The 22,486-nt window shown below is 40.1% G+C and overlaps 1 protein-coding gene across 6 annotated transcripts in view; it reads right to left on the bottom strand.

The window, feature by feature from the left end:
* Window positions 1–22,486, bottom strand: part of vav2 (vav 2 guanine nucleotide exchange factor) — a 224,714-nt gene that overhangs the window by 26,777 nt on the left and 175,451 nt on the right. For all 6 annotated transcript variants that reach the window (XM_038734636.1, XM_038734633.1, XM_038734638.1 and 3 more), the window contains exons 4-8: window positions 17,182–17,250; window positions 10,712–10,817; window positions 8,897–8,995; window positions 7,574–7,642; window positions 5,948–6,048 (exon numbers count right to left, since the gene is read on the bottom strand). In XM_038734636.1, coding sequence (XP_038590564.1) covers window positions 5,948–6,048; window positions 7,574–7,642; window positions 8,897–8,995; window positions 10,712–10,817; window positions 17,182–17,250 — 444 coding nt within the window. The remainder of the gene's footprint in view (window positions 1–5,947; window positions 6,049–7,573; window positions 7,643–8,896; window positions 8,996–10,711; window positions 10,818–17,181; window positions 17,251–22,486) is intronic.

Raw genomic sequence — 22,486 nt, 5'->3', positions numbered from 1 at the left:
ACTTTTAGACAACATTTTAGCATTCACAATTATTGGATAATGACACAGTTGCGGCAATAAAACAGATGTTGCTCTAAAGTATGGTTAAAAACGTACTGACACGATTTTACAAATTCTGAAATAGAAAAATACAAAAAGATTTGAAAGGATTGCAGATTGACTCCACTGCTCTCAAAACACATTAGTACGAACTGAGAGGCCCATTATTAATAGAAAATCATTTATTTAAATTCATACTGTTGAACCAGCAAATGCTCTGCTCGACGAAGATCTACCAGTGCTTACCACTGGAGCACAGGCGGAGTTTCGACAACAGCCACCCTGCAGTGACGCTCCTACACTGGTTAAACTGGCCCTGGGCTAACGAGCCCCTGATTAAGACTTGATCCACACTCAGGGTGACAGCACCCCTCAGCTACCGCCCCTCAAGGACCGACAAAGTGATTGAGATTAATGGGTCCATGATCAATTATAAGACAGTAGACGGACTGTGCAGAGCAGCGAAGATCATGGGGCCTTCATATAGTAAGTTATGAGGACAGGATGTGACATGAACGTCTTCTTTTAAGAAGAGGGCATGACAGGAATGCAAAGGGCTCAAGCACTGGTGTGAATGGGGGAACCATCATAGCAGTTTAAGAATTTAAGTGATGTGAGATATTACTGGCAGTCATGAGTTTAAATGATTCAACATTTTAAAAGTAATGGTACTGATTAACAAAATGAAGGCTAAGCTGCTAACTGAGGTTAGAAGTGTTAGAAGTGTTCAGAGGTTTTCTTATTGGCATTGTTGTGCAACGTGTGAAGGCTAGATTATGGAGTCTGTTTCCATGCTCATTTATGTTCATCAGTGTGTGGCCATTATAAAGAAAGATGCACTCAGAGGGACCCAAATTATATTTCTCTCACAGCAATGGCAATGAACTAAGTGAATGAAAAATGATTAAAGATTTGTTTTCTCATCTGGCCGAAGTTTAAAAGAAGGCCACCCTTTACTGTGTGAGTGTGTGTGTGGTTGTAAATGTGTGACTTTTCATGTTTCCCAGTGTATGCCTGGAGCAAGCAACTCGTTCTCCCCTGCCTCAGGGCTCACTTTCTGAAGTTGAAAGGTTACAGTTTTGGTTTTAACAGCATATTGTATGGTACACTCTCAACGCTCCCATCATCCTTGTTTGCAGCAGCAGCTGGTCCACACATTACGCACAGACAAAGTTTGCCATTAGCTGGTGAAAGAAAGTGGAACATTTAGCAGTTAAAGGGCCAGATGTTGTTGTCAGGATATACTGGAAACCTAAATTTATCAGGTTGCAAACACAACTCTAAATAAACGCTAACGTCGCTACGTGTCAGCCGGATGGGTAAATAGGCAACAGTTTCATAAAAATGTTTGCCACAACAGCTTTGTATGGCGGGTATATGTCAAAGGAATGTGTTCTTTTGGTATTATTCCCAACCAGGTATTAATCCAAAACATTATAGCTAGGCCACTAATTTACATTCTGCGAACTCTAAAGGATTTATTATCATAAGAGCACTTATTTTTTCAAGGTATTCCATGGATGCTGACATGTGTAACAGGGTCGGTGTATCTGTATCTCTGCTATTTGCTTATCGGATTAGTTGTGTCTTCACCGTCTAAGAAAGGCAAGTTGAAAAGCGCTGCATGTATGAAAAATAATATATTGTTTTGTACTTTAGATTATATATTTATATTTTTAAAACAGCCTTCTGTGTGAGACTTGAGAGGCTAGTCAGAGGCTTTGTCCTCTTCAATGAGACAGGCAGGGAAATAAAAGGGTTAATGACACACAACCACGTTGCAGCATGCATCCACACTTGGCCCAGTCATCCATACTTAGTCCACAACACAGTGATAAGCCCCCTAGACACCATGTCTGGCCACTTCATTTCTTGTTTTCTCCTTGTATTTCTGCTTGAATATTTGCAATCTAAAATAGTATATTGTATATACGAGGAAAAATGCCTGAATTCACTATCTTAATTGAATAGAAAATATTAATTTGGATAGTCCAAGCTAATAAAGCTCCATATCAGCCAAAAAGCTTCAGTAACCTTGAACATCTTAAGCTTCAAAGGAGGAATTATCGCAGCACTCTAAACATCACAAACAGTATTCAGCTTTCAAACAGTCAACAACAGCCAAACCCTCATATTTAGATTTGAATGCAAATGCCGCCTGGTTTGCTGTAAGTACTGTGCTCGTCACATTGTTGTATGCCTTCTTAAGCATTTGAGCACATGTCGATTTTCCTCTCATTACTAAAAATGAATGTAAGATGAATCAGGTAAGATTTCTTGACAAAAGAAGGAGACAACAAAGACAAAGTTGCCCCAGTCTCTCCCTGAATCAGCAGAGTAGGCCCATTAAAGGTGCCTCGTGAAATTTTTACAGCAAATATGATTGTTTACATCCCTGTTAACTAGTTTTCTCCCTGCCTTTGCTGGACCTGTGTGCATGTTTAAGTTTGAACTATTAACTTACAAATAAATGCTGACATTTTTTTTCCTAATAGAGCCAACTGGCAAGTTTTCTTTTTTATAAAAAATAAAACCTACAGCAAAAAGACGCTAGGATAAGGAAAAGAAGAAGCAGTACAGAATCCTCTAAACAGCAGAGTTGTTTTAGACGGTTTCCTTTGGGAGAGTTTGCTGGTGCAGTAAAAAAGTGCTGTTTGTATGATTTCCGGCGCCGTGATATAGCCCTGCTGTCTGGCCTATTTCATAATGAGGATGCTGTCGTGCATGTTATTTCACAGAAAATGCAATTTTCAGTAACTGTGCCCTGGGCCTTCACCCCCACCGACATGGCGCCCTGCAAGCCGGGCCAGGCAACTGAGGAAATCTCCAAGCAAACCAGAAGTGACAGGCTGTGGAGCCAGCTAATATTCTCTGACACATGGCATTGGGACCCCCTCACCTCCACTCAACATATCCAGCACACAGCAAATGAAGGAGAACGTAGAGCAAAGACCTCCAATAAAGAGGCTCATAGTGCGGCCATGATTAGGCACTGCAAGGATATCAGGGAGCCAGATTACTCCGGAAATGAGTTGGGGAATGTCGTAAATGAGCATATCAACAAGAGGGTACTTTAGTCTATAAAGCTTCCTCTGAGCGCACTTTTCCATTCAGAACTCTTCTGGCTGTTTAAGAATTGAGAAGTAGTCAGGATAAACAAGTGACATTTTCAGCATGGCATTTAGTTCATTGACAAATAGAAAAAAAAAGGCTTTTCATCTTTGGCACCGACGTGAGAAAAAAAAAGATACAAGCACATTGTTGTAAAGGTCACAGGGACTTACAAGCATAGATAACCAAATTAATTATGCCAAGCTAGGTCCTCAAGAAGACCGACCAAGGTGCCTGATGAAAGCGGTGCTGTGTGAGTCCAAATCCCCTGGTCACTGTTGCTTATCGCCACAGCGAGACAAGACACCGCAGTGGCTCATAATGAGGCAGGACTACATGTCAATCACATGCAGCGAGTCAAAGCCTGTGACGCAACGATCTGCAAATCTAATGAACCATTTTCTTAAAATAACCCGGCATTGAATTTTGGAGAATGTCGCTAAAGGTAAATATTAACAATGAATGGGATGTCATCAGCAAATTTGTTTATGAATAGAAGGTAAATGTTAGATATTGCTGTCAGAGATAGACGGTTTAAATCCACTGGAAACAACCAGGTAGACTATATGTGAAAATCAGTGCAGCCAGGTTTTGAAATCTTGTGGAAAGTCTTCCCAAAAGAATAGAGTCTCTAATCTTCTTCTAAATACTGGAAGATTAATGTCAATGCTCACATATGGGTGTAGCTTTCAGGTGTTGATGTACCTTTTGGCCATAAGGTGTTGTTATGGTACAATTACAATGCAATACATGCAGTACTTGAGACAGTATGAACCCCACACCTAAAAAAACAACAAAGAATGTCTTATTATGGATTTAGTTGTAGTGATTTTTGTGTAGAGAAACCCAAATAAATTGGGCTACAATAAAGAAAAAAAGGCTGAATTTACTCAATAAACAATGTGAATGACGGAACTGTAGAAGAAAATGGTACTGCTTAACCCTCTATGTGTATTTTTCTCCGATTCTGTCTCTCTATGCGCATCCTCTGAGCTTTTATGTCACAACCTCCCACTTAACAAGGACCTTTGGCTAGTTTGACCTTATCTGGGATTTGCGTGCAGATGAAGATTTCCAACCACTGCTCAATCAGATCAGAGAGTCTGACGGGCTAAATAAGGAAGGAGATCCAGTAGGAGTGTGTGCATGCGTATGAGATAGAGGGAGAGAGTATGTGCCTGCCTCTGTCTATTAGTAGGAATAAAGTCTCTAGTGGCATGCAAACGTTGTATTACATGGCCCTCTAGGCTTAAAGGAAGAGGCTCGCAATGAGACTATTACCTATGCAAACTGAGGTCGATTAAAAGACATACTGTGACTCACCTGTTTCAAGGATAAGGAGGAAGGAAAAAGGGTGTGTGCTATCAAGATCAATGCGCAGAGGAATATAGTACATCCTTTTGTATGCAAGAACAGGTACACACACACATACACATGAACTGTGTGGCTCACTGTAGCAGTAATGGCTGTATCATTCGAGGAGAGTGGCATATCCATGTCTGCGTATGGAATCATGACCAGGGCCAGAACCTATCATCACCGTCATTACCATTACCATTATGAAGCAGCCACACTCGGCACAGCAGGAAGGCTCAAATCTCTGCTCCCCCTTAGGGATGCAAATTATCCACACGTTGCTCAGCAGCTGGCCAACCTGGAGATCCAAGAGAAAACCCTGTTCGCCAATAAACCTCCACTTTCCCAGTCCACTGCGTTTAATACCAGAATAAAAGTGAGGTCCTAATCTTCGGCAGATCAGACAACTCCTCAAGTCCAGTCAGTGCCCTCAGGCCTCTGTGTCCCCACAAAAAAATTGCAGTGTTATCTTTGATTCCGGTTTAACATTTGATAATCAAATCAACTCGCTTATCAGCACTAGCTTCAACCATCTTAGATCACTTGCAAAATTAAAATCATATCTGTCAGTCAAAGGCTTGGAGATAATAGTTCACGCTTTAATTCCCTTTCGCCTCGACCACTGCAGTTTCCTCCAGGTTACGTCGCTCACATGCTCATCCCCTATTCCACCTCCCAACCCGTCAGATGTGACCAAGTGACCTATCACTGCTCTCCATCCAACGCAGCCAGAAAAAAACAAAGGTGATTGATCCCCCTCTAATGATACCTTTAAAACTCACCTAAAAACCATCTCCTTTCTTTAGGCTCTTAATTATCATCATGCCATCTTATGAAGTCACCTGTCTATAAAAATCCTAAAACCCTTAAAACAATTGAAACAATCTGTCTGCGCATTAAGAATATTTCAACTCATTTCCAATACCTTCGCAGAAACAGGGTAAACTATTCTTGCTAGACTTGGATTTTTTTTTTTATGTGTTTTAAAAAAAAATAAAACTTTTTTTTATAAAAATTTAATTTTCAAAATGTACTAGATGAGAAAGAAGAATGCATTTTAGAAGAGACGGCGAACTACAAATGCAAAGAATATAACTGTGCAGGAATACAAATGTGACAAGTCAATGGAGTCTTGAGTGGATTTACTCTAATGGTTTTGGTTGAATGGGGAACAATTGGTTACATGCTCGCTCAGCTTTTTCCTCTAACATGTTTCGTTTTAATTGATTTATTCTTTGAACACTAATCCCAGCAATCATCCGGCTGATCCGTGGATACTCAACTTGATGCAGCCTCCTGAATTTGAAAGGCCAGGAAAATAAAAAGGCAGCTTCCTCTCAACTACAAGTGGATTTTAACACTCTATGTACACAGCATAACACAAAAAAGACCAACATGTGCATGTGCATAGAAATAATAGAACCATTTTCAGGTTACTAACCTTTCCTTGAAGTCGAGGAAGATCTTCCCCAGCCCACTTCCTCCACTGACCATGTTCAGGTCAATGGCTCGCAGGAGGGCAAAGTGGACTCTGATTACATCCTGAGTGAACAGCACAATAAACGTTAGAATCTATCCATTTTAATGCATAGTTCTTCCTTTATACAGAGGTACATACATAGATAGATCTATACATACTTTAGATTGGATCTACAGTACATTAGGTGTATAGTGGTACATGTATTCACCCTGAAACGTCCCATACAGGACCCTATGATTCATATGATTATGGCTATACACATTGGGTTCTACTGAGGACGTACATCTTGTTTCCAATTTTAGTCTGGCTACTCTAAACAGACTGTTCCTAAGCTCACAACCCCCCCCCCCCCCCCCGACAGAGCCTGAGGTACACAACATATAATGAACATGAACAAAACAACAACAACAACAAAATATTAAATTCTATTACAGGGGGAGGCTGGGGAGGTGGATGGAGTTCTGTTTCTGAAAGCAGGCAGCATGGATGCAGGGCTCGGTGTTGTTGAATGTAGACTGACTGAGCATTAAATGTGTACATGTATCACCTACTGAGAGAGTAGTTCGTGGACATACATGATTGGAGAGTCTAGGGAACATGTGAAAAAGTACATTTGTACTTCCCACAATCACTGTGTTCATAATGAAGGAATATGTCACCCTGTGCCAAAACTATGGCAATAATGTATTTTTGTAATAATGGAGATCTATGGCATATCAGACTTTTTTGTAAGATCAAGTGATTATTTGTTTTGGGGTTATCATAGGATTCGTTGACAATAAGTTAACCAAAACGGTATAGCTGGCAACATTGCTATGTCAAACGGATGTGAAAAGCTGAAGCTCAGTAACCATCTAATATCATCTAAAAATTTTTTTTGGAGTGTTGTGGTTACAGAAACACTAGCAGTGGAAGGTTTGGAAGGTGTGCGGTGGGCTTGTTAAACTCGCGAAGTACATTTATATCTCTGACACACCGGGACTATATCAAACGTGCTAATTCATTAACAACATCCCAAAATGTCTCTAACTGTGTCTAACGACAAAGCCACTAACTGGAGTGAGCTAAAAGCAGTCTGAGTTAAGGTTTTTCTACCCACGATGGTGAAGACCAGACTGAAGCTACAACCAGAGCTGCATGGGTGTTAATCGCTCAAGATGTGCAAAGATACTTGCAGAGAACACAGGACTCAACATGGGATTCAAGTTTATGCTCAGAGTCCTTGATACAATCTTGCTTTAGGTGTTCACAGTTTAGTAATTAGCACAGAATAGCTTTTTTTTCCTCTTCTTGTAAACTATTCAATGGCCGAGTTGTACAGCAAGAATGAATTACAGTTACATTTTTCAAAAAGAAAATGACAGAAAATGGAATCTTCTGTCTGTCCTCCACGGTGATGAAAACACTAAACCATGAAACAGAAATCACAGTGCATATCGAACCATGAATTTTGCATTACGTATACATATACAACACATCCTGTCTTTCAATCAGCCAACCATACACATTTTGAATGATTCACTTGGTGTGTAACACATCCAGGCGTGCTGCGTACACATCATGTTCTTTGCTTGAGCGATTACTCACCTCAAGATTGACAAAGATCGCCTCCATGTCCTGTGGACTCAAGACTTGCTTCAATGGGATCATGTAATTCTAAAGAGAAACAGTGAAACAGTCAAATCAGTGAAAACTTTCAAGAGTAAATATGAGTTAAGTCCCTCTTAAAAAACAACTCAAAGTTGTCAGTTTTTTGTAAAAATCTACTGGTAAAACAAAATAAAGCTCTGGCCAAGCTTTTAGCAGATCTGTGAGAATGTATTTAAAGGGCAGCACAACTGCAACCTAACTGCAGCAACAAAGAAAATCAATGTCAGGCTATGCTTTTAAAGATGCAGTCTCCATACTGTTGTTCGCAAGGTGTGTGCAGTTAACAATGTACCTGCCATAGGTACAAACTATACAGCTGTTCTCTGTGCTGCACTTGTGCTCACAGAAGAAAAACCTGTTTCTCTAACGGTGTTTTACGCTTGTCACATTCCATCATCATAATAATAACAAATAGATCAACAAAGAAGCAATGAAGAGATGACGGGCTTTATTAACCCCAACTCAATTAAGCTTAACGAGTCCTCTGATCATAAGAAGGTTATTTATTCTCATTTAGTCTCGTGTTGGTCTGACGCAGGAAACACAGGACGCACATTTAGTTTAATGAAATTAGCGGAGCGGGTGATTTGTGGCGCATCATCAAATCGCAAATAAAATCTGTCAACACGGAAACTGATGTGTTAGCAGCGCTGATTTCAACAATGGTTCATTATCACACTGCGAGAGCTGGTGCGTGTGTGTGAGAGAGTGTGTGTGCGATTCTTTAAGCATACAGAATTTGCTGTTTTACAGGGCACCTTGAGTTTGTTGGCATTTGCTGGCAGCAGTGTTCAAAGAGTTGTGATCGGCTGCTGTAATCACCAACTACTGTTATTCAACAGTTACACAGGTAGAAATAAAGAGGCTGTGTTAGGCAGGCAAACGACATACCAGTGTGAGGTAACGATGTTTACGACTTGTTTTACTCTCTCAACTCTTGTTGACTGTGTGTGCGTTCACGTATATGTCCTTGCGCCTTGCGATTTGTGTGTCTATACCTAAAGCCCCAGGGATCGGTGTCTCCTGTGGGGGTTGAGCCAATAACAACTGTATCGATCTGCTCCTGTGACATTTGTGCTCCCCGATAAAACTGCCAATAGCTGACATTTCCATGCTGCGACCCGGCCCGCAGGCCTGAGACGCCAACAATGAAGAAGTGACAAAAGGAAACTCTGACACGACATTGCTTGGGCCAGGGTAAAGATGCACATACATCAACACACTCAAATCTGGTGGGAATGTACAGCAGCACACACTCACCTTCTCAATATCCTCCAAAGTCTTGTAGTACTTCGCTTCAGTCTCCTGGATCTCCACTAAGCAGCAATTTCTCTTGTCATCTTCTGTCATACCCATTTTCTATCATGAGAGTAGGAAACAAATGAGTCAGGGCAATTTTGGATATTTACAATATAGTCCAAGTCAACATTTTTTACTTTGTGGTTACTGTTTTTTATCATAAAGAATATCTATATCATGCAAGGAATTTCACAAAAATGGATTCAAGCTAATGTTCATTTCTGAATCTATTAGCACGCTCTTGCTTAAGTTGTGCAATATATCAAATTGTATTGTGTGGGATAATGCAGAGCAGACCTTTCCAATCAATTAGTTAAACTGCATTACCATGCAGTAATGTAACATTGACAAAAAGGAACGCACACTTGATGTTAACCATAATGAATTACACGAGCAATGTTCAAGAGTTTGTTTTACTTTATTTCACCAGGATAATCTACTCATTATCAATACTGCTTTCCACGGAGTCCTTGGAATAAAATCCATTGGATTTGCTAGTTGATTTTCACAACCTCTGAAAATTTATGGAAACCAATAGCTGCTGGAACAAAAAGAAGAATTTGTCCAGAAATCTAATAAGTCTGTATTTCAACATGGTCAGGAAACACGATGTGCTTAATGTGTTTAATTAAAGCAGACCCGATTTCCAAATCAACTTGAAGCAGATAAAAATGTTCACCCACGCTGACTGACTGCATTTGCTGGCTAGAGTAAAGTGAGGCGGTGATGACAGGAGTGCGAGCCAATGAGATGTGTCATCGTGTGTGTGGGCTGGCTGACAATGTAAGTGTATGTAGATGAACCATGAATGAACCAAGGGTTTTTAAGTCATAGCCATGCAAGCAGGCGCCTTGTGAGGGGGTGGTGGAGGATGGGGAAGAGATACAAACTTATCTACATAAAGCATTTCTCATGAGACCTGATGTCTAAGTAAGTCTCCATGTACTAACATTTCGATATAAATATATATATGTTTCTTTGAAAGAACAATATACTGCATGAGAGATTCATCCAAATTAAAAAAAACCACCCAGACAGAGGTTTCACTTCTACACAGATTTTCTATGCTGTGTGATTTGAGCTGCCCGACTGTAGAATAACTAACTAAGGCATCTGGGACAGACACGGCTGTTAATAACCAGTGAAAATACAATAACGGGGGCTAACAATGTAGAAGTCCTGTCCAGGCTTCAATCCAGCATGCAATCAGAAGCAGGGCTCAAAGCCCCGGGATAATGTTTATTTGTCACATGCTTTGAGGCTCGCTGTGGCAGCTGGCGGCCCTCGCTGATGTCAGTTAACGCTGCAGTCACAGAGCTGAAGTCACAATTTGCCTCCAATGGGCCCCGAGTCAGACGTTGAACCAGATGGGGTCTCCTTTTCCCCTATGCACGTGTCAGTAATCTTAATTGGCAGGTAATTCTCTTGGGATGCTATGTTTGTTTTAAATGAAGTGGTGGAGGAAGTTAGCTGACAGAGCGGGGTGAATCACAAGCACAGCGGCACTCACCTGCATGTATCTGATCTGCAGCATGGGGAAGGCAAAGCAGTGCGAGACAAACGTCAAATTTATCACCAGTTACTGTATGTAAGAAACATCTAAGTGTGTTTGGAGATATAAGTTCATGCAAATACTATAGGATGGCCCCAGACACAATGACAATGCACATCACAGACTTACAGGTCCAAGATCCAAGATTTACAGGTAATATACCATCAATACTTTATTAGAAAAAAAACAAAAAAAACATCCCTAATTATAAAAAGGGTTCTAACCATGGGTTGTCGTACTTCCACCTTAATGATGTCCTCATAGATGTCATCCCCATCGTCGTCACACGGCACACAGTCGTAGATGTCATCCTCACCCACGTCATGCTCACTAGGGAAAAACACGCGCACAAGTTAGATGACCAGAAGTATCAAAGCACCACCTTAAAATGTCCACGTTAAACTGCTCCGACAGCTGAAAGGCACTGAGCAGCCAAGCCTGTACAGACTTATTACCTCTCATGAGCCCTACCTTAAGAGTGATACTGGTGTTCCAGGCAGTGGGACACAGTACCCGAGATGTTCCCACCTCATAACTATTGAGTGGCATTTCCCTTTAATGTGTTTTTGTTTTTTTGGCACCCAGCTAGCTAACTGACCTTTAATTAGGCAAGCAGCCAGCAGAGCACAGACAGTTACTGTGGAGAGGAGCGTCTTCTGGGAAAGATCCTCATGCTCCGGGAGCCACACGGTATCTCCCTCCGTTCAGTGAAAGCAATTATTGTTCGGGAAACTTATTGATGCGGTGGAGGAGCCTCAGCAGTAATACGCTTTGGCTTTGGGCCCATATTGATGTTGTTAATAAACAGGGAGATTTAAGTCACCAAAAAGGGAATAAATGATTAAATACTGTAAATAACTAAAGGTAGTAAGACTTGCCAGCTAAATAATGGAGGACCAGGGTTCAAGCTTGGCAACTGCTTGCGTGTTTAAACAAAATTCAATTCACTTCAACTGTACTGAGGTGGCGCCAGTATAATGCTCATGTATAATCCCATGGATTCAGTGAGTTACCCCATGGGCTACAACTTTTTTTTTTACTTTTGACAAATTGGCACCATTATAAGTATGCCGAAATAGTTATTAGCAGTTCCTGTTTACAATGTACCCATTTATATAAACAATGTTAAAGTTCTGGAGTTTTTTATATAATTTCTAAACCTTCTTCACGATGGAGATAATGATATCCTGATTTGACTGAGATATGAGAAGTACGCGTTTTGTGACAAATTGCGGCTATGGGTTTTAAAGTACCTGAATTGCCTCCATGAGTTCTACATCACAACTGCTGCAGTTTTGACTTCTGATCATGCTAATAAGCCAAATCAATGGACCAAAATTAAATAACTAATTTGCTGGAATGCACCTGTCCCTTTCACCGCCAGCTTTTTTTTAAATTCGAGGGAAATAAAAGTATAAATACTATTGATAAATAAATATTGTAATATAAGAGATGATGCTAATCTCTACAGCTTTCACATGCTCAGAAAAGGAGGACCAGGGTAGCTTGGCAAGTGATGGAGCCTCTGGTGGAGCTACATACAACCTTCTGCATCTGCCATCTCTGCTAAAATATTCCTCCTTTCACTGTGTGAATAGGGGATAAAAAAAGATAGAACTGCCCTCAATCAAATATTCAGCTTTGTCGTCATGCGGGGGTTGTTTGAAGTTTTTTTAATTGAGGTGGTATGGTTCACTCTCAGCTCTGTGCTTCTTCTTTCTTCATTAAGAAAAAGGGGCTCCCGTTGAATCCTGAGAAGGCTGTGTGGGAGGACAACGACCAGCCAACGCTGTCCCATCAGTGTCTCCTCTCTGAACCTTGAGACTACAGTACTCTCCTCGGGGACTAATGTGCTGCATGGCAGGACATTTATTCGGAAAGTAGATGCTGCACTTAATTTTGCTCTGATCCCTCAGGGATGGTATTATGTGACGGAGGTCTGGTGAAGTGATATGAATATGATGGGGAGATGTTGGAGGAGGTGGATCTCCACAGAGAGTACAGAAGAGGACAGTCTGAGTGGGGTCTTTTTATAAAGTAGGACATATTATAAGAAAAAAACTTTAAGAATAAATATTGAAATGGACTACAGAAAAACTGATTAGAAACATTTTGTGCTGGTGTCCGTCATCTATATTTATTGATCCTAACTTGTACTGACATTAATGATAGCTTATCGAAGGAAAATACTCTATTGATTAGTGATGACATTTAGGCCCCTTCATTTTTCCCACTTAGTTATTTTGTCACTGCCCACTGCTCCTTTGGTCCAATGAGTCAATTCAAGACATTTGTAAAGCTTTTCATCCATAACTACTGATTGATCGCTACATTACACTGATGTGGCTGAGGGCTCAACAGGTTTGGGGGAAAGATTCCTATTGACTGGCAACTCCATTTAAACCTGAGGTTGGATGTCAATTCCACCTATTTCCTAATTCTCTGCTTTTCTTTTAATGCACTGTCTAAATTGATTTTTCCAAATATTAGCAAGAGACATCAATTTTCTAATGAATGCCTATTTCCCATTCACATTTCTAGATTGATTTAGATCAATAGAGTCTCTATATTCTGAAACTTCCTCCAGATTTCTAATTGGTGATGACATTAATGTACTTCTTAATGGACTGGCTCTTTCCACTATCAATACACATTGATCCTGAAGTCAAATAACTAATGAACCCCATATCAAGATCTCAATGTAGTAACGTGTAATCTACATATTGTACTGGGTTTCACAGAAACATAAAGGTTGCTGTTAATAAAAAATAATGTGCTTCTAGCTGCGTGGGATTCAAATTGCCTTCATATACACAAATCAAAAGTCTGTCCCTTCTTTAGATTCTGAGTTTGAGGTCGTGTGTGTGTGTTATTAGAAAGACAGAGCATGAGCAAAGAGGGACATATTTCTTGCAAGTGTAGTTAATCTGTCGCACACCAACTTTACTACTTACGTCCCTTTGTCTCTTGGGCTTTAGTGGACAATTAATAAATCATTCAAATGCATTTATATGTGTGCGCGTTCCTGTGTGCTTGTGCATTTGTATGCATCACAATCAATGAGACAGAGAGTGGGAGTAGAGTCCTGAGCAGTCATGAATTAGGTCATATTTTCTCTCTGATTACACACTGAGAAGCCAGAGGGTGTCCAGTGGGATTGTGCGCAATCGGCCAGCAAGCCTCTTCTCCCAGAGTTACATCAGTGGAGAGGAGTGACGGAGTATGATTCACCATATCAGAGCAACTAAGCATCTGCACTCAAAGCTGGCCTTCCTTACAAGTGTCTATTAAAATAATGTAATGATATTGGGTATACAGTAAGTTGTTTTTGTCAGAGCTGTGCTATACTATGTGGGGAGCAGAGGCCTATCAGCCTATGACTGATAAACTGAAACAGAAACACTAAAAGACAAAAACCCCCACAAAAGTAAACGTCTAAGGACACTGAAGGTTGCATATTTCATGGTGGATGAAATGGACATCAAACTATCCATGTAGCCTTACGATCAGTATTCCCTGAGTGTGGTACTATATTAAGGTTGTGTGGTCATCAGAATCAAAATGCAAATCATCAGAGGCACCTTCTGGGAGCATGGATATGTATCTATACCTAATTTCACAAAAGTCTTCATCACTGCCATTGCCATCCTTAGGCACCATCGCCAACAGGGTGACCATGGGTCTATAACAGGCCGGAGAGAACACTACAGCACTCTGTAAATATAAAATCATACTATTAGCCAACCAAGAAGTATAGCTCTGACAACAAAAACACAATGTACTTTTAAAAGACAACTATCAAAAGATATATAACCTAGGTCCCTACGCACAGGACGATCATTTTTAGTTCCAAAGACACAACCGTTTATGTTAGGTACTCCGTGGTGAATATCAATTTCTACTCTTCTTAACTTGTATGTTACTTAATACCATGCAGTGAATAATACCTTAGCTAAGCTCCATCCATTTTCAAGCTATTGACTTTTTACATCAACTTGCCCAAGGGATTATGGAGCAAAATAAACTGCAAAAGAGTGACACAAAGGGCTTGGGAGATGGTTTGCTTCTGAATGGAAATCTATGTGTGCCTATCGCAGAGGAAAAAGTCCCTTGGCAACTCTACCCGATCCACCCCTATTTCATGCTTTGTCAACTTCAGGATGGAGTCATTCCATGCAGGGAGGACTCAGTGTTAAGCAACGTGAAGACCTGGCATCACAAAGCCAGAGGGAGGAAGTACGGTATCAGGTATACCACATTAACCCGGGAGACCTCAATTAGGTAGAGACTAGCCTCTACCTGACTCAGACACTCCAGCAAACACATATGGGCTAACAGCATGTAAATTGGAGTATGCTTCCTAAATGCACATAGCTGAAACTATCATAGAATCTCAGTACCATTCATTTACAGTGGCCATTTCCACGTGAGCCCATACTGACAGCCTACAGCCTCAATGCACATCACTTGACATGAATTCTTCTGACAGGATATTGTAAATAAGGAAAGCATGCATGTATTGTAGGTGACCTCTGCTAAACCTTTTGCGCATATTTAAGACCAAGCTTCTGGATGGACAACAGCCATATCACCCACAAAAGCCTTGAAGAAATATCTAACAAATGTGTAAACCATCATTACATTAGTGAAGACTGAACTTCCAGCTATCCTCAGAGACAGAGAGTCCACCAGTTAAGGATTTTTGGCTGATTAAAATGAAGGGTTGATCGATCTTTTACTGCATGGGCTGCTGAAACTGTCTTCCATTTAACGTTTGGTCTGCTGGCATGATCTTGGTTTTTAAATCTCACCTCAAAAATCAATTTTTATGGATTTCTTTCCATAGCAGTTAGTATCCTTTGTCGTCTTATCACTGAACTTAATGATGCCATTTTATTGAATTTTATTGTTTTCTTTTAAATTGCTCTTTTACGCTTCCATGCAGCCTTATTTTCTCACACTAAATATTTTTGGTGACAATATTGCTGTTTTATTCCTTACATGCGGTGGCTTTTATGATACCGTATGTCTTGTCATTGTATTATTTTCTTCCTCTTGGGTGCTCCTGAGTCGTACTACATCCATAAAAATTATTACTGTGGCAAGATCATCATTGTCCTCTCACTCACTCTTGCAGTTCAGTTATGCACATATTGTAAATTGTGCATGTATCAATATTTCAGGCTAATTAATAAGTCTTTGAGAGCAGGGTTATTGCTACTGTGGCCTATATGCTAAGTGCATCCAGCTGCATTAGGTGCAGGACCCCGCTGATAAATCAATTATGCGTCTGTCCATTGATGCAATGAAATGCATCCATGTTCTTTGTAAAAGGTCAAGAGCAGGCGTGCTGCAGAGCGTCATGATTAATTCAATAGGACCTAGCCCTCTACACCTACAGGTTACACAAAGAGCCCGGTGTCACAACACCACTGGCCATTTCAGAAAGAAACTGATGAACTCAAGCTTCAGGCTCACTGAAGGTTACAGGGGCCCAAAACCCATTACAGAAAGAGGAGATTTTGTATACCCATTGCCTCTAGAAAAATCACAGCATATACCCACCTCACTTTTATGCTCACTTGCTTTACTGGTGGACTTGGTGACAATTATTGCTATGTATACTGTGCACTCGCTATAGCCACTGGAATATCTTTAAATCAAAATGTTTTTAATAATTCTTATACTCTCTCCCTTTTTGTGCAAGTTTCAGTTCAGTTTTCAAGGTATGTTCCAGGCTTGCAGGGCTACATGTTTAGCTAAGCTGCACTCTAATCTAGTATCAGCCTGCCTGGCTGTCCATCAAGAGCACATTCTTCATCCCCTAAAGAACACCGCAATCATGTATTCAGCGGGCATACATCTACAGCCCGCATGCTCTCCTTTCTATATCCCGCTCGCCTCCCTCCTAACTTTCTGTGATGAATGACACCCGTCTCAGAGCGGTTAACCAATTATTCTCCATTAATCTGAGTTGAGCGGCTGCTGTCACCGCTGCCAACTCCGAGACCCTACGGGTCTCTTTCACACCCAGCAAAACCCACCCACCCACCTAACACACACCAAACCAGGCAGCCAGCCACCGAGGCAGGCAGAGAGGCAGCCACACCAGAAGCCAGAGCAGAGCTGGTGTCACCATGGCAACGGTCGGAGTGACAGAGGGCTCCACGCTTATGTAATTAGGCAGTTAGAGGAAATTGGAGGAAGTGGCAATCACACAGTGTATGTGTGTATAATGATTGTTATGTATCTAGATCTGCTTTTTTATATAATCAGGTGTTCATATGTCTTTATTTTGATTCATTTTATAAAAATATACCAGATATAAAATGTAAATAATGCAAAAATGCAAATATTGTTATCATATATACATATATATATATATATTTACATACTATTAGTTCAATGGATGATGATTTGCAGCATAATTAGAAGCTCTTTCTGCATTTTTTCCCAGTTCAAAAACACTTTCTGAGATGATCTCATCACGATAGGAGCCTTTTAACTAAAATGCAATAAACAGTATGCATAGTAGGGACTCACCTTCTATTTTATGACAAAAAGCTGGTTCAATTTAGGCTTGATTTAATTTAAAGATTATGAGAAGTCTCTAGGGAATTAATTTAAGTTAATAAAATGTCTGCCTAAGTGACAAAAACAGTTTTGTGTGGGTGTTGTTGAAAAGCATACTTACTCTGCCAGCTCTTCAAGGCTCCGGTACACATCATCCTCATTCAGAGCTGTGTCCTCTGATGGAAAGGGCCTGGTACATACACAACAACACACACACACAAAGAGTGAGAGAGGGTACAGAATACTTTATTACTACACACAGCACAGTGACCCAGGTAGAAAAATAACCAGTCGGAGACTGCATGTTCTATCTGCCAGGTTGTCACTCTTAGCTCCATCACTTCAGCAGCACAACAGCAGGATGTATTCAATAGAGGACCCCATCAGTCACAAACAAGATTGTCAAAACACATCAGCACACTGCTGCTGACAGATAAAAAAAACAGTATCTTCCCACAGCCAACTTTCTCAGGAATTCAGAAGGAAACACAGCTTTGTGTTCTCTTTTTTTTCTCTGACGGATGGCCAGGTGTCTTATAAATCATCTCAGGGGGTTTGGGCAGCTACCAAGGACCCTCAGAGACAACATGGAGCAATATAACATATTGAAAATGACTGCGTTTAGAGCTGTAATTTCTCTTACACAGAAAAAGTGACCTTTCATACTTATATGTACACTTTATGTTCTAAAACATAATGTTTATGAGACACAATGCAAGGTACATTAGCATAAATATAAGCGTTCATACCAGCCTATCGTACAAAAATCTGAATGATTCACCCCTATCCATCCTCTTCTTAAATCTTTCATTCCTGCTCACGCAGTGTCAATAAACCCAATACTTGTGGAAAGTGGCAGAGCATAAAAATGGATGACTAATCAATTAGCTGATTAAACAGGGTGGATTTATTTCTAATCTTTTAAAAGATATCTGCTTTCTGCAAACATTATTCTGAAGTGCATGATTAGATCTAGATTGCCCAACCGTGTTTATGATGTTCTTTTTTTTTCTTTTCACAAGAGCTGATTGCTACAAATTATGACCTATTAGCTTAATGCTGTGCACAATTGAGGCTCATTAAAATCAGTGAGGTCATGATCGGCGCTAATCAACCTGAAACGGCCTGCATTATTGAAATGAAACCGGAGTCTCTCTCTCAGTGCTATGACATTTTTCAGTTTAAGGAGTATGTTGTTAAGTTGTAGGCCTGTTTGTTTGTTTTCACTGTGATAGCACCATACCGCTGTTGCCATCCTCTCCTCGAGTAATAAATCCCACGCAAAGCAACAGTCAGCAGTGGTTTCTCCTACGGTAAACAGCCATGTCAGGTTGACCTTGACTCCCTCTGTATAATGTAACTACTGAAAGCATGATTTGTTTTCTTAGAGCCACTGGACACACACACACACACACACACACACACACACGGTTTTACCATTATTTAAGAAAGAGTGAGAAAGGTAAAGCTGCACCTACGTGTTTGGCTAGTCAGTTAAAACACAGCAACACCCCGGGTCATCTGCTGGAGCTAGTTCTATGCTCTATGCTATGTTTAAACTTTTGTCAATATGGACACATCGTTAGATTGGTTAGATTCTCCATAATTCAATCGTTTAATTAATTATCAGGAAAGAATGAGCACCAAAGTATTATTCATTCAGATTTACCAGCATGTTAAAGGAATTAAAGCCCTGTCCCATATAGACACCTGTCCCAAATATAGGTTGGGTAAATTCATGATTTTAAGCAAAAAAAATGGAGAAAAAAAGTCCATTCACAGCTTCAACTCAGGTATTTTGTTAAATAATTCATACCGTGGCACCTATACCTTAATACAAAATCTGCAAACATTAAGCTCTTGAGTTTTTTCCCTATATATCAAACAAATAAACTAAAAGTTTGGAAAATATACATATAGTATATGTTTCAGTACACAACAATGTGGCTATCGTTGATCACCAAGTCACTGGTTAAAAAAGGAGAATAGACAGTGAACCTAAAACATTATTTAGCCTCTGTTTACCAGAAATGTCACCATAGTAGCCAAACCAGTTACATGTTGGGAATCCTCAGTATGTTTGGAATGTATAATAAATCAATTTACTCAACAAGCTCCACCACCCATTGTGCAAAGTGGGACATACCCCATTTAAAATGTTGTTGAATAGCTAGCTATTCAACAACAAATATCTGTGCTTCCAAGCCTTTGTCTCCTCACCAACAATTCCAATATCCCAAACTTGGCAATTTTAACTAACAATAATTCGACTTGAGTGGACCTAAGTGGTTTATAAGTAAATATGACAGTTTCATTGAAATATGTGGAAGGGGGATGCTGGTGATTTGGAGCCAAAATATAAATGAAAGGATGTTACCGTGTGGGAAAGTTATAATTATATAAAGATATTATGACAGGGAAGAGAGAACTAGGGAGAAAATATTGGACATTTATATGTGTGTTGTACTTGTACTTGACTGTGAAAGCTGTGCTGGGAGACGATGTGGACAGTTCAGTGTCAGGGACCAGACATTCAAAGCGCTTATAAAAGCACTCCACTCTCTGTAAGCGCTCGGCTTTGAAATCCTTTGACTGCGTTTAATCCCATGAAATGATCAGATGACTGTGACACTTTATTGTAACACCACGAGCCAACAGAAGTGATCTGTTTGTGTGTAAAGGCCAACTATCACACTAATAAACTTAACTTTACACCAACATTAGTGCGAATGTGCAGGTTTTTTTAAAAGTGGCTAAATCTGCTTTCACTTTACCAGTAGACATTTCAGTTGTTGTATTTTTTTTTGATGTGTCACGTTCAACATCACGACCACACCAAAAACATGGTTAGTAAACAGCAGGAAGCAGCATGGAGGTCAATGTCAATGTTACGTTGGTTTCTGTGTATAGACAAGGGGGGATATTTTACATCACGGTTGGTGGGAGGACAATAAAAACATCTCCCAGCAGGAGATTTTTACATTTAAATTTGCTGAGGGTCTGAAAAAGGTAGTCAGCGGACCAAACCACTGCGAGGCATATGAGAGCGGAAGACATAATCTTTCAAAACTTCAAAAACGCAATGGACTCTTCAACTGTTTGTGAACCAAATACGGTCTGGTCTAACTTTTGAAAACACACAATATTTTTGTCATACTGCACGTTGCAGCAGCACCTCTTTCACGCTGTGTGTGGCACATGCGCACAATGTATTTAAGGACCACTAGCCAATCAGAAGTAGAGCTGGGCAGGTCCTGACAAGCCGGTAGCCAGGGCTTCCGTTCAGCTGTACATATTTCCAAACCAGATATAACACAATAAAAGAAAGTCGCTGGATATTGGTAGGGTCATGTCCCTACTAAATTCTTCACCCTTGTGTGCTTTGAAAGACGTCACAGCAGAGATGTAAAATTACAGCCGACAGACTGTTAGCCTAGCGTGCTATATAAACATATGGATGAGACGTTTATAGACATCTGCAGATAGACACAGATGAATGAGTCGAAAATTACCATGTCGATCCAGGTGTCATGTTTACATGATAGCCAATCGGAGCTTCCAGGATCATTTGACCCAGAACTGAATGCTGGTTAATGTCAACTGTACTGTAATTTCACACTTAAGACAAAAGCCAGATGTCAGTGTATGGTTTGTTTTGTTTGTTTATTCCAGTGACAGTGTGTCAAAAAGAAATAAAAATAATAGTTAATTTTATCATTTTATTTATGTATATGTGCAGGTTTGTGTGTGTGTGTCTGTGTGTCAAGCTGTGCGTTCCGGTGTAACACCAGTAATTAGCTAGTGTGTAATTAAAGCGCTGGTCACACTGAAAGTGAAGTGTGTCAGCCATCCAAGTAAAGTTGGCTCAGCTAGATGTTCAAAGGTCAGCTCGTCACTCTCAACACACACACACACACGCGCGCGCAACAATCCTGCTAACTCAGCCTCCTCAGTCTTCTCTGGTTCATTAACTCCGTTAATGTTTCCATGTTTGAGTGGTTGACTTCATCACAATCTCTGTGTTTTCTAATTAGCAAATAACATGTATTATTTTTAAGAAATAAAAAATTAACAAACTGCCTCATCTGATTTATGTTACTTTCTCACGCAACTGTTATGAACAGGAACGCAGCGCAGAAGGTGTGTCCTCCAGAGTGTAATAACAAACCCACTTGTGATGGGCCCCTCCAATGAAATGTGCATTATATTATAAGTTATTAATGGAGTCCCGCAGGGCTAAATTTAATTACATAGTAGTTTGTAGAGCTGTACGCTCATATCTATCACCTCAGTGTTGTTTTGCGGCACCAAGCACTGTCCGATGCTTCCGTTTTCATTTTGCTTAAACGATACAACCAGGTGTAATTGAACTGTGTTTATAATTTCATCAGAACTCCAATGATGAGCCGTCTCTTGGCAAATCAACACAGTTTCTTTCCTGCAGGCGTGTTACTTCATGCTGTTGTCGGGCTAAGAGCTGTGTGGTAAACCAGAGTGGATGTTGTGGTAATTGCAAATGTATTTCTAAGTAATCAGTTATCTATGCAGAGAATACAAAGTGTATTTGTTTATCTTGTACACCTCTGATAACCTCCGCCCCCATCTTTGTATTATTTTTATTTTTCTCATCTTTCTTCTTCCTTATCTTTCTCTCTTTTACTGTTTTTTCTGTATCTCTCTCACCATGTTTACTCAACTTTTTAGTGTTTTGTTGGTTTACTTGTAGTGTTTGTGTTTAGTTTTAGTTTAGTTTGTGTTGTTTGCATTAAGTCCATAATTTCAATATAGTACTAATTAGACAAAAGAAATAGAGAGAGTGTTAAATTTGTACACTTTTAGTTAATTAATTCCACTAAATTGAAAGTAAGTATAGTACATTGAAATGTATCTACAGGCACACATACATAGAAAATCAGGAATCCATCTATGTTATTAGGAAATTATGGATATGCAGGAAATATTATTACTTGTGTTTTTGCTCTGCCGTGAGGGTGTGAGGGGCTTTGAGAGGGGCATGAGGGATTGGAGGCATTCATTTGTGTTATTGTCTCTTTTGTTGTTTGATTTGTTTAACCATAAATGGCCAGGGCCCAAATGAAAATTATGCTTTCTTTGTTAAATAAAGGTTAACAATAACACAACCAAAAAAAGAAAAATGTCTCTTTTGCACTTCATAAATATAATAAATGCGGGCCCCTTTTTCAAGTCCTAGTCTTTCTTCGACCCAACTCAAACAACCAACCAGTCTTCAAACAACCTCTCTTTCCCTCCTTACTGTCCTGCCTTTTCTTGGAAATTTTCATTGTGTCTAATTTCTTCTTCACTGTCCTTAAAGCCAATTCCAGTGTGAAGGGAATTGTTGGCATATGGGTGCTGGACACTGAGTCGTCCCATTGATCAACTGTTGTCAAACAGCAGAACAACAG

Source organism: Micropterus salmoides, unplaced genomic scaffold, assembly GCF_014851395.1.
Source record: "Micropterus salmoides isolate LMB-PRFRI ecotype aquatic unplaced genomic scaffold, ASM1485139v1 Ms_hic_scaffold_20, whole genome shotgun sequence".
NCBI classification, from domain to species: Eukaryota; Metazoa; Chordata; class Actinopteri; order Centrarchiformes; family Centrarchidae; genus Micropterus; species Micropterus salmoides.
Note: the sequence above shows the minus strand (reverse complement) of the source record. Positions and strands in the feature narration are given on the sequence as shown.